General features: G+C 45.6%; 1 protein-coding gene across 3 annotated transcripts in view; it reads right to left on the minus strand.

Moving 5' to 3' along the window:
* Positions 1 to 12,953, minus strand: part of RNF38 (ring finger protein 38) — a 589,332-nt gene that overhangs the window by 209,043 nt on the left and 367,336 nt on the right. For 2 of the 3 annotated variants that reach the window (XM_029602782.1, XM_029602791.1), the window contains exon 7: positions 8,889 to 9,050. In XM_029602782.1, the coding sequence (XP_029458642.1) occupies positions 8,889 to 9,050 (162 nt within the window). Of the gene's footprint in view, positions 1 to 8,440; positions 8,805 to 8,888; positions 9,051 to 12,953 lie in introns of those variants that run through there. The other variant, XM_029602800.1, reaches the window with a different exon arrangement.

A 12,953-nucleotide genomic window follows, 5' to 3' on the forward strand; every position in this document is an offset into this window, starting at 1 on the left:
GCGTCACTGCCGCGCTTCGGCAGGACCGAGGACTTTCCCACCGGGGGAGCTCGCTGGGGGAGGAACCCGTGGGTATCTACCGCAGGAGCGCGGGGCTCTAAGTCGAATAGACAGGAAAAACGAATCTAGAATGATAAGAAAAGAGAAAAATTAAAGTAGTCTTGGAAAGCATGCTCAACTAGCGTGCAGGCACTCCAAACTGCTTTGGAGACGGAAATTACTGAATAGCTACGCTTCCTGTGGGGATATATACGCCCCCGTGCTGACGTCAGATCCGTCTCCAACTGCTAGCACGCGGATACTATCCCATTTGTTCTGAGTCCATCTGGCTACACGCCAGGAAATCAATTATACAACATACACAATTATTTCTCACTGAGTGTGGGACACATGGGACAAGTTTACTTTGTAAATCCAGCAACCATCATAATGCACTAGGTTCCAGGAAATGTACCAGGTAATCCTTAAGAGCTGAAAGTTTCTACGTGCATAAAGGCATAATCATTGGTTGCTTTGGAATATTTTGTCTCTTATAGGCTTATAAGTTAGAAAAGTACTTAGCTTCATTTTCAATATTGAGTGCCGCTGGATGCCGCGTTCGCAATATGAAATACCGCTGGAAGGCACGTAACACTGTGTTGAAAGGATTCCTTGCAGGTCCGTAGTTGTATCTCCCGAATCGGGTTGTCAAAAGTTTCCTTTCAGGTAATCTTTTGGTAGCTCGCTGTCAAATACGCCCGACGCTGCAGAGTTTCGGAATGTCTTCCTTCCTCAGGTACAGCTAACTTGTAGGTATGACAGATTTTTGTAACCATACAAATGTATGTGAAAGGTGTGCGGCTTCTTCCGATGAGTTGTAAACAATCAGCGCTTGTTTTATGTTAAATCTGTTTTTATTATAAACCCAGAGTTACCTGGTTCTTTCAGCGCTTGTTTTAAAGATCCTTCCTGTCAAGGCAGGCGCTGATCGTTTACAACTCATCGGAAGAAGCCGCACACCTTTCACATACATTTGTATGGTTACAAAAATCTGTCATATCTACAAGCTAGCTGTACCCGAGGAAGGAAGACATTCCGAAACTCTGCAGCGTCGGGCGCAGTTGACAGCGAGCTACCAAAAGATTACCTGAAAGGAAACTTTTGACAACCCGATTCGGGAGATACAACTACTGACCTGCAAGGAATCCTTTCAACACAGTGTTAAGCGGCATTTCATATGTTGCCCAATTCCTCTTCAGCAAGTCCTGGAGAACTTCATGAACAGGTATGGACATGATCTCCTTGGGTGCATCTACGAACTGGAATACTTCCAGCATTTTATGTCTGGAATCCTCTTCTGTATGAAGTTGGAATGGTATGGCTTCAGAGATTTCCTTTATAAAATTAATAAAAGGACAGGTCCTCTGGAGGAGAACATCTTCTCTCCTCAGTGGGAGACTGCTCTGAAGGTAGATCTTCAGAATCCTGGGAAGAATCATCAGTCCAAGGATCGTAAGGTTGATCACTGGCTCCCATAGGATCTCCAGAGGGGAGTAATGGATCAGGCCTAGGCACAGATGGCATCGATGGCAGCATTGATGGTGGCACCGCCTAAGAATGATGCGGTACCGATGGCAGAATAGGCACCAATGGAACCGGTGACATCGACGGGTGAGTCGGTGGCAAGAAACCAGACAGCTGTATCTGTATCGGTGTTTCTTCGTCTTTAGATGACAAAGGTATTGGCATGGAAGGCGGTGGACATACCGGTATCCTCGGTTCCACCGATGGAAGGGCACCGATCAGCACATCCAGTCTGCCCAGTAGCGGTGCGAGTACCGTGGGTATCAGGTCGGTGACTGGGGCTGGCATAGGTGTCTGCGCTGATGGAGGCTGGAAGTCTTGCAGTGCCTTACCGATGGCCTCTTGAATCATCCGATCCAATTCCTCACGGAAGCCTGGGGCATGTAATCCCAGCTCCGGAGTGGGAGGCAATACTGGCATAGCCGGAGGGTCCACCGGTGAAAGTGGAGTCACGGCTCCCTGCACCGATGAAGGTGGGAACGCCTCGGTGACCCGGTCGCAGAGAAGGATGGGGCCTTCTCTGGACAGGATTTCTTTGCCGGTGGCTCTGTCGACACCAATGCCGAGGGCTTGCCTGGATCAGTGGACTGAGCCTTCCGATGACGGTGGAGACGCTTTTCACTATGTTCTCCTCAGTCTTTCTCCTGAGGCGACGAGGAAGAAGTCGACACCTTTGGAGTAGTCTATGCCGGTCGGGCAGCACCGGTGTCCCGCTGCTGGTGAGAGGTCGATGGCACCAGCTCAGACGATGTCAAAGTGGTCGACTGAAAAAGAAACTCCATCTTCTCGGAGCGGGGCTCATGGCCCTTTGGTGTCATTTGGGCACATTAAGTGCAAGTTAGGTTGTCATGGTCGGATCCCAAACATAATACACAAACCCTATGCGGGTCTGTGATGGACCCTGTCAGAGGACAGTCGGGGCACAGACGAAAACCAGATGCCATGGCTTTGACAAAACTTTAGCCATGGTGTGGTCGATGGCCAGTAGGCCCCGAAGGGAAAACTCAACGGGAATAGACTGCAAACGAGGGTAAAGCCTTACCTTTCGACCGCGGAGTATGGAATAGATAGGGGGAGCCCTATGGGGTAGAATTTTTTGAAAATTTTGAAAAGTTCTGTGAGGAAAATTCCTGTCAGGAATCTCTAGAGAGCTCCTTAACCTGCATGGCTACTACTGCACGGAAAAAAAAAAAAAAAAGAGAGACTGAAGGGGGACCCCTGCTGGATGCAGGATTATTGCCATGCTGGGCATGCCCGGTAGGTGCCAGTCAAAGTTCAGAAACTTTAACAAAAGTGTTCCGTGATTGGGCTCCATCCTGATGTCACCCATATATGTGAGGACTACCATCCTGCTTGTCCTGTGAGAACTTGTTTTTTTAAACAGAACCAAAGCAATACATAAATATTTCAAGCCCCCTCTTGGGAGAACGTCATTTCCCCTCAGAAAATACAGGTAAAACAGAGCCCTTGACCAAGAAATTGTGCAACCCAGGACCTTTTCCACAAATTCCTTGTGACAAAAAATGTCCCAATTTTGCACAACTTGTGAACATATGACAAAGATTTCCTCCTTGTGTGCCACATTTGAGACATAAGTTGGAGTTCCATAAATACATGGAAGCACCCATTGCTCTAGAAAGGTACACTCTATGCAAGAGCTTAAACTGGGTCTCATGGAGAGCCACAGACGGCAATTGTTTCACCACCCCAGAGAAGGATCTTTTCAGAATTTCAATAGTAATCGACTCCCCCAGATCCCCTTGCCATTTATTTGCCAGATGGAGCAAATGGGAGTTAGACAAGGTGGCTTTCAGCTGGAACATCCATACCTTGACTTTATTGAAATATGGGGAGTATCAAGGAAGGAGTCTTCCTCACAAAGTGTTTATAGGCTCATATCTCCCTTGTTTATGTGAGGCAGCAATGCCAAGCTTGGAGGTATTGAAATTCAATATAAAGCACTTTGTATCCTGCATAAAGCAATTTACGGTGAGCGAGTAGACTGGATGAATGCTGTCATTTGATTACACACTCCACAGCAAAACTTAAGATCTGCTAATAAAAGTTTACTTTCAATCCCTTCTGTCACTACAGCATGACTCACCATGGTTAGAGTGTGATTTCACTTGCGGGACCTAAATTATGGAATGCTTTACCAATGGATTTAAGATTACAAGCAGAATTCAAGTCATTTAAAAAAGCACTTAAAACCTGGCTATTCGAGCAGGCTTACATGACAAGCATTGGTTAATTTCTTAGCTTCCAGTTATATTTTATTTACCACAGTTACAGATTACTTTTATATAGTTTCATAATTTTATATTTTTACTGATTTATTAACTGTATTTATGATCATGAATTTTGTATTTTTTCTTAATCTTGTTTTATGATTACATTTCTTATGTTTAGATATATTTTTATTGGATTTTGTCTGTTTTTGAAATGTTGTAAACCGTTGTGACGGCTAGTCTAAACGACGGTATATAAAAAACAATTAAATAAACTGTCTTCGTCCACCCACTGATATAGCAGGCAAAGCCCTTTTAAGGCCCATTATTTAAAAAATGCCCCCTCCCTAACCAGTGATAAAATTACCATTTCCCACAAGAGTCAAAAAGGGGGAGACGTGACAACTACAGTGGATGGATGTGCACCACCACCTCCACGCCTTGCTATGGGCCGCATCCAAAATGAGACCCGAAAAGCGACTTTGAAGCCAGGCATATGAAGAAGGTTAAGCGGGGAAAATGGAGCAGCCCAATCCAACAAAAGTCATCCGTATCAAATTTATGATATCTGGATGTCCAATCTTGAATATGGCACAGCAAGCAGGCAACATTATATAGTCTCAAATCTGGTAATGCCTTGCCTCCCAATCCCTTTTCTAAGCGGAGGGTGTCATATTTAATACGAGCTCGTTTCCCACCCCAGATAAAGTTCCCAATCATTGATTTGAAACATCTTAAGTCTTTATCTTTTACCCAGAGAGGTAACATTTGGAGGCAGTATAGAAATTTAGGCAGAACTGCCTAAGATTAATAAGCCTTTGTGCCTTGAAAACATTGAATTATATACCAAGTGTATTTTGTATAAGACTATTTAGAGTTCTGTCATTTGCGCAAACATTTTAGAGCATTTTTATTTGTATTCATAACTTGTTTATTAGAAGACACTTCAGATAGTCTGAAGTTATTCACATCTGTGAGCTCTCTTGTGCTACTTCAGTCTTAACCACAACTTCACTACTAGGATATTCTAACTTCCATATTTACATGTATCCTTGGACTATATCTCCCTATGCATCATGCACTTATTAAAAGCTGTTGGCTTTTCATGGTCTGCTTTAAAAGCTGCTCTATCTTGTTTTTAAACATTAGCACTAGCAGCTGTGTTCCTCCCTGGCAAATGTGGAGCCAATCCCTTCACAATAAGCTGCCCCTATCCTAGAATATTCCCCAGGTCATTTGGGGCCCTTTGTGTGGAACAGAGCATTTCTGAAAATGCAGCCCTGAAAGTTATGAATTTTAATTTCTTACATAAAATCTTAAATTTAGCCTACAAAACTGTGCTCCTGCATCTTCCTATGTATTTAGTATCCACATGTACCGTGATAGCTGGCTCCTCCCTAGCACTCTCTAAAACCATATCTAGGTGACATGCAAGGTCTGCTACCTTCGCATCAGGCAGACAAGTTGTCAAGCTATCCTCATGCCCAGCAGCCACCCAGCTAGCTACAATCCTAATGATAGAATACAACATTCCTAACCCTTCCCCCTTCTGGGCACATGCCCCTGGAGACACCTGGAGGACAGGTCTTAGTTACATAAACACTTTCTGCCACACTAAGGTGTAGATCCTCCTTCCAAGAACTTCTGATCCTCTGTGGAAAAAGATCAAATAGAAGACCCATGGATTCCCCTAGGTCTGAGGAAGGTGGGATTCATCCCAGGAAATTTCTACAACAGACCAGAGGAAATGCTCTTTACCTGGAGATGATTCATATAAGTGCTTTGAGGGGGGACAGACACCTCTACTCTTCTGGCCTGAAGGGAAACTGGCAACACCGTCAGCACTGGAATGATGAAGATATCATGAATAAGCTGAGATGGGGACTGAGTCTGGGTTGGGTAAATTATTTTGTGCTCGGGACACATTAAATGTTACTCAACAGTGGCTGAGGATTCCCTTGGAGGTCAAGCAGCATGGAGGGGGTCCATGCTTGAAGTACATCATTAAAAATACATAACTACAATAAAATAGAAATAATCATAAGAAGGTTGCAACACAGAACAAAGTTTACATTACAACCCAACAAGCAAAAAAACTGTATTTAAATTCTGGTGTCACCTCACTAAAACAAAATTCTTCCACTGTTAAACACTTTAGGCCCAATTTTAAAAGGGGCGCATGTGTAAAAACCCTGGGTTACATGCGTGGCCAGGCCTTACATGCGCTGCGCGCATTTTAGAACAGGCCCAAGTCACGCACGTAACTCTCGTTACGTGCAGAAGTGCCGGGCCCTGCAAAAGGATTGGGAAGCGGGCCGGGACAGCATCATTAGCTGCTGTCCCGGGGAAGCGTGTGCAGACAGTCGGCCAAGCACATGGAATTTACTTCTGCTCCCAAGGAGCAGTAAGTATGAAAATAAAAAAAAAAAGGGGGATAGGTAGGGTTAGTAGAGCTAAAGTTCCCACCCAGTCCACTCCTTAAATTGGAGCGGACTGGGAGGGAACTGGGCAAAGGCTCGATCGCGTTGCCGTGTACTTTCGAAACACTCCCCCCCAACCCGTGAGTTGTGGGCCACTCGCATGGATATTAAAATCCGGCATGCCTGTGCACTCTGACATCGTATTTTATAACATGCGTGCATTGACGCATGCATTTTAGAAAATGATGGAGTCCATGTGTGCGTGCCGGGAACCACTCGCACATGGACATGCACGCGCTCGTTTTAAAATCTACCTTTTTGTGAAGTAATGCAAACCTCTGCAAAAAAAAAAAAAAAAAAGAAACTTGGAAACTAGCCATACCATAATAGCACTTACTCCCAAGACTCAAACAACCACCTTATCTATGAAAATGGAGCAAAGCAAATATTACACTAGGCCTGGAACATTAATACACCACCTTCTGGGGTAACAAAACAAGCCAGTGCTATAAATCCCTTCAGAGAAACTACATGCTAGAAGAAATTCTGCACTTAAGACTGACCCCTACCTAATACAGAAATAAAGGATTACAAATTAGAAACAGAAGAATGCAGACAAAACCGAAATAGAAAGTCAGACTGAACAGCGTGAACTCTAAAGAAAGATCAAAATACAAAAATATAAAAAATGAACATTCCCAAAGTTGGCATATTCCATCTCTAAAAACTCAAAATCATTTTTTATCTACCTTTGATGTCTGATTTTCTAATCATTTGGTCCCAGTCTCTATTTTATTTTCTCCCTTGTTGGTCTTTTCCTAATTCCTTTTTCAGGGTCTCTTTTCTCTTCCTTCTCTCTCTTTCCCTTACACACACAGGCTCCCTTCTCACACCCAATCTCCTACTCACTGACACACATGCTCCCACTCCCACACATACTGCCTCTTTTTCAGCCACTGCTAGATCCCTTCTTCGGCCACTGTGGGATGGGGTCTGCCATGGCTCTTTTTTGGCGGCCATGCTGCAGGCCTCTTTATCCATTGCTTAGCATCTCTGATTGGGTGGGCCACTGCCCTAATGTGCCCTCAACAGCTGACACCATTAAAAGAGGCCCTCTGATGCCACCGAGTCAATGCGTGCGACAACAGGCCCCTGATGTATCATCATTCAGCATCAGCTAGCTGAATATAATAGTGACTGTAAAAAGTTTTGCAGGCCAAAATAAATGTGGTATTATTGGGCCAGTTCTGGCCCACAGGCCTTAGGTTGCTACTCCTATTGTAAAAACCTCCATGACAAGACTCACTGGCTCTTTGAAAAGTGTTGACATCCGAGGCACTAATCAAAAAAACCACCACCAATTGTTGGAAAAACATTCCCTAGAGGCCAGATGAAACTGCTGGAGAGTAATCATCTTCTTCATCTACAAGTACTGGGGATGAAGCTAGCATCATTGTAGCTACTGTAAGTGCCGAAGATACTTGTGGAGCTGAAGCAGTGACCAGTCATTCCTTAAGTGATTAAGTACTCTGTGCTGCATGTGTATTTCATACTGCATATTCTGGTGTTAACAGCATTGAACCAGAGCAACTTTGAATCTTCAGACTGAGCCTTCATCAATTTCTGCTGCACTAATGGATATGGTACCATTTCACATTTCACCTTCTTGGTGCTATACTTGCCCCGAGATAGGAGTATCTGCCTACATATTTCGAGCTCCAAGACAGCCCCCAATTTTGAAGATTTACCTCCTGAAACAAGCCTTTAGGGGGCCAATTCTCCTGCCTTGTCTTGGTGCTTAGGCATATCTGGACCCTTATGGCGTGCATGTGCCCCACAACTTCCAAGGCAGATTGCTCATTGCATTCCCGATCCATATCTGAATTGGAAGATGTCCCATCACCTTCAATGTTTGTGGCGAGGAAGCAGAGGGCAGTAAGAATGCTCTCAATTTCAGACTCATTTTCCTGATTCTCTGTGATTTTTTCTAGTATAATTTTCCACCCAGTGCTTAGGTTCCAAGCAGTAATAGCATTTATTGTAAAGATCTTTTATAGACATCCTTCAGTCACATGAAGGGAACTGTTTGAAAGCACTGTTTTTTTTCTATGCTCGCAGAGGAGTTCTGAGGCCAGGTCAAACTTCATTTTTACAAATTATTACACACACATATCTATAGCTCTCTCTCTCTCTCTATATATATATATATTTTTTTTTTACTTTAACATGCAACAGTGGGGGAGGGGGGAATGGGAGAGGAGGAAGAGGGACAGGAAACAGAAGGGGAACTTGAAGGTGAACAAAAATGAAATTGCCAGAATTAACAAGAGGGGAAAAAAGCATTTGGCTGAAGCCCAGAAGAAAAAAGTCTGTAAGTCTCATTAGGTGGCAGTTATGTAGGAACTCCAGTGCAAGCTCAGAAATGCTGTCTTCTGTGGATGATTCATCCTAATTGTTGATGGAGAAATAGATACATTCTGGAAGGCAGGATTAAAGTTGCGGGACAATATCCCTTCCCTTCTACATCAACCTGATGATTTCCATCTATAATAAAATCTGGCTGTGTAGTAATATGGTTTTTGAGTGGATAGCTCTGTGAAATAGATTTAGTCAATCAACGACAGATACAGAAGATGTAAGACATTAATAACAGCACTAAGATGCAAGTGATACTCACAATTCCAAAGGACACCTCCTGGTGCAAATGATCATGCGTTAAGAACTGGAGAGGAGCTGAGGGAGGCAATGATGTAGGGTGGACTGATGGAGGGTAAGTAAAGCCTCCAACAGGCAGATGTTCTCCCAACAATTCTACTTCATTCTCTATCCTTTGAAGAGGCTGAAATACAGCAAAAACTAAATGTGTGGTACCTGGAATATTGGAAGCAAACATATAGTGTAATTTCCCAACAGTTTCACTACATCCAAATATTAGAAAGCTTATACAACAAAGGTCTTCTATTCCTCTCTATCAATTCGACTCACATTTGAAATAAAAGGTAAGTGCATACTAGCCCTTTAAAAAGGAAAGAGAACTATGATTTGCTAAAGGGGCAGATTTTGTGTGTATACAGAGGAGAAAGGGAAGATCCAGCACTATACTTTCAAGATAGATTTACATTATATTACTGTACTAAGTAAGGGGCAATTTGTTAAAAAAAAAAAATAGAAGTTGGAATAAACTCGTCAATCCCTATAGTTGTGTAGGAAATCCAGGTTTGAATCCAGACCTGGTTAATTCTCCTCAGACTAGCTAGGTATGGGGACCCTATTCAGGCAATGTTCAAGCCCTTGGCAATGAGTGCTGACTTTCACTTATTATCAACACCTACAAGTCACTAAATGGCTAGCAAGCTCTAATCTTTCTAATAACAATAGTTTCAAGTATCTGAATACACCTATTCCTGGCTTGGGGCTACCACAGCTACAACCAGCAATGTGCCTAGTCTCAGAATTCTCTCATTATATGCTGTTGTCATTATGTATTCTCTATAGTTAAAACTTTTTTTTGCACATTCTGGGCTAAAAAAAGAGACTAACTAAAGTGAAGAAAAGCAGCTATTGAGGTGTGAAGAGCAGATATCCCTATTCTGCCAGCCTATATACTGTGTATATGATCAGAAGGTATTCTATCAACAAATAACTACTTAAGATTTACTATAGTGGGTCAGACCAAAAGTCCATCAAACCCAGTAAATCCTATTTCCAATAAGCAGAGTTGCTTACCTGTAATAGGTGTTCTCCCAGGACAGCAGGATGTTAGTCCTCACATATGGGTGACATCATCAGATGGCACACTGAGCATGCCTCTATCCCCACAACCACACGGGGTCCCCCTTCAGTCTGGAATCAAAGTGAAAAAAAGGAGGAGCGAAAAAAAATAAAATAAACTGCAGATGAACCCAACTCCGCGGGGTGGCGGGTGGGTTTCCTGAGGACTAACATCCTGCTACCTTGGGAGAACACCTGTTATAGGTAAGCAACTCTGCTTTCTCCCAGAACAAGCAGGATGTTAGTCCTCCCAGATGGGCGAATACCAAGCAGCAGGCTGCCCCCGGGACAGAGAGCCATGCACCCAATAATCACAACAAAGGGGTGCTGTTGGCAACAAGGGGAGGCAGCATGAACCACATATAGGGCCTTTGGCAGGGAGAGTTGGATTCTCACACTTGGAACAGGTTATGAAGGACAGACTGGCCAAAGGTGCTGTCCTGTTGACCATTCTTGTCCAGACAGGAGTGGGCTGCAAATGTGTGGAGGGAACACCCGTTCGCAGCCTTGCAGATCTCAGCAATAGGGACCGCACGGAAGTGGGCCACCGATGCTGCCATAGCTCTCACGGAGTGTGCTGTTACTCGGCCTCTGAGCAGAAGGAACGTTTGCTCATAGCAGAAAGCGATACAGTCTACCAACCAATTGGACAGGGTCTGCTTGCCCACCACAACCCCAAATCTATTTTTGTCAAAGTAGATGAAGAGTTGGGTGGACTGCCTATGGGCTGCAGTGAGCTCCAGGTAAAATGCCAGAGCATGTTTTCAGTACAAGGTGTGCAGAACCTGCTCACCCTGGTGGGAGTGCGGCCTCAGAAAGAAGCTGGGCAGGACAACAGACTGATTCAAATGGAAGTCAGTCACCACCTTAGGCAAGAACTTAGGGTGAGTGCTTAACACTTCCCTGTTGTGGAAGAACCTTGTATAAGATGGATAGGCTACCAAGGCCTGAAGCTCACTGACCCTGCGGGCGGAAGTAATTGCCACCAGGAAGACAACCTTCCAGGTCAAGTGTTTAAATTCGCAGGAACGCATAGGCTCAAACAGACTGCGTGAGCCACACTAGCACCACGTTGAGGTCCCAGGCCAAAAGGGGAGGACGTAGTGGAGGCTTCAATTGTAACAAGCCTCTATGAAGCGCCCCACTAACGGCTGTACCGAGATCGGAGTGTCACCCACCCCTCGGTGGTAGGTGCTGATGGTACTCAGATGGACTCGGATCGAAATAGTCTGCAACCCCGACTCAGAGACACCAGAGATAGTGCAAGAGCCATGGCATGGAACAGTTGAAAGGATTAGACCCTGTTCCGCACACCAGACCGAGAATCTCCACTTCAACTGGAAGGTTTTACGAGAAGCTACCAGGACCTGCGAGACATTGTCTAAAAGGTCGAGGGACTGCAACACTAGCCTCTCATCATACAGGGTGTGAGGGCCAAAGACCGAAGGTTCGGGTGGCACAACCTGCCCTGATCCTGCATGATTAGGTCAGGAGAGATACCCAGACGTATGGGCTCCTGGAATGACAGGTCGCGCAGAATCTGGAACCAGACCTGTCTCGGCCAATGTGAGGCTATCATGATCATGGAGCCCCCCATCCTGTTGGAGCTTCACGAGGGTCTTGCCTATTAGCGGAATCTGAGGATATGTTTACAGGAGACCAGCGTTCCATGATTGGGCGAAGGCGTCCTCAGCTGGTTTGCCTTCTTCCCTAGCACAGTGGTGTCCAGGCATACTCCAATGAAGCTGAGTCGCTGGGATGGCATCAGCTGAGATTTTGGATAATTGATGAGGAACCCCAGCGACTGGAGCACTCCAACTGTCGAGTGTAGAACCCAAAGGGCTCCTTCTCTCGTGGAACTCCTGATGAGCCAGTTGTCCAGATATGGGAACACATGCACCCCCTTGCGGCGCAGATGTGCTCCCACCACCGCCGAGAACTTGTTGAAGACCTTCGGTGCGGAGGCGAGGCCAAAGGGTAGAACCCTGTATTGAAAGTGCTGCTGGCCTACCACGAAGTGCAGAAATTTCCGATAGGGCGAACATATGGTGATGTGTGCGAAGGTGTCCAGAAAAATCGAGAGAGCATAGCCAGTCCCCCTGATGAAGAAGGGGAATCAAGATGCCTAATGAAACCATCTTAAACCGTTCTCACCTCAGGAACTTGTTTAAGGTTAGGAGGTCAAGGATGGGACAGAGGCCACCTGTTCTCTTTGGAATGAGAAAGTACCTAGAGTAGAACCCCCGGGCCCTGCTAGATGCGGGGAACCGGCTTGACGGCCTTGGCCCGTAAGAGAGCCAAGAGTTCCAACTCAAAGATCACCTCATGCTCCACGAGGCCCCACCCCGGTGAGGGAGGGGAGTCTGATGGAATGCTGAGAAGATTCAGGAGGTAGCCCTGTTGCACGATGGATAACATCCAGCGGTCGGTAGTAACGGTGGTTCAGCAGTTTGCAAACAGGCATAGCTGGCTCCCAACCAAACTGGTGGGCTGGGACGTTTTGAGGTTGTTGCTCTCTCTGTGCCAGTCAAAATCCCACTGCAGGGCCTTGTTGAGGCGCCCACTGCTGGCATGGAGGGCCCTTAGGGGCAGCCCAAGATGCCAGAGCTCAAGGGGCAGGAGGATAGTACCTCCGTTGCCTATAGAAAGGTTTCCTAGGGTCTCGACGCGGCGCCTGATGGATTGCCAAAGAAGGATCAAAGGTGCTGGCAGACAGCTGTCGTAAGGTTTCGTGGAGGTCTAGTTGGGCCACCGTGTCCGAACAGGTTTTCACCTGTGCACAGGTCGGCCAGCTTTACCTGGACTTCAGGGCGGAGGTCAGAGGCCTTAAGCCAGGCCCCACGCCGGGCATTAATACCAGCTGCCGATATCCTTGCCGCTGTCTCAAAGACATCGTAGGCTGCTCGCACTTTGTACTTGCCGGCCTCGAAACCCTTTTGCACTATGGATTCCAAGCCTTCTTGAAACTGCT

The sequence above is a fragment of the Rhinatrema bivittatum genome, chromosome 1 (genome assembly GCF_901001135.1).
Source record: "Rhinatrema bivittatum chromosome 1, aRhiBiv1.1, whole genome shotgun sequence".
NCBI classification, from domain to species: Eukaryota; Metazoa; Chordata; class Amphibia; order Gymnophiona; family Rhinatrematidae; genus Rhinatrema; species Rhinatrema bivittatum.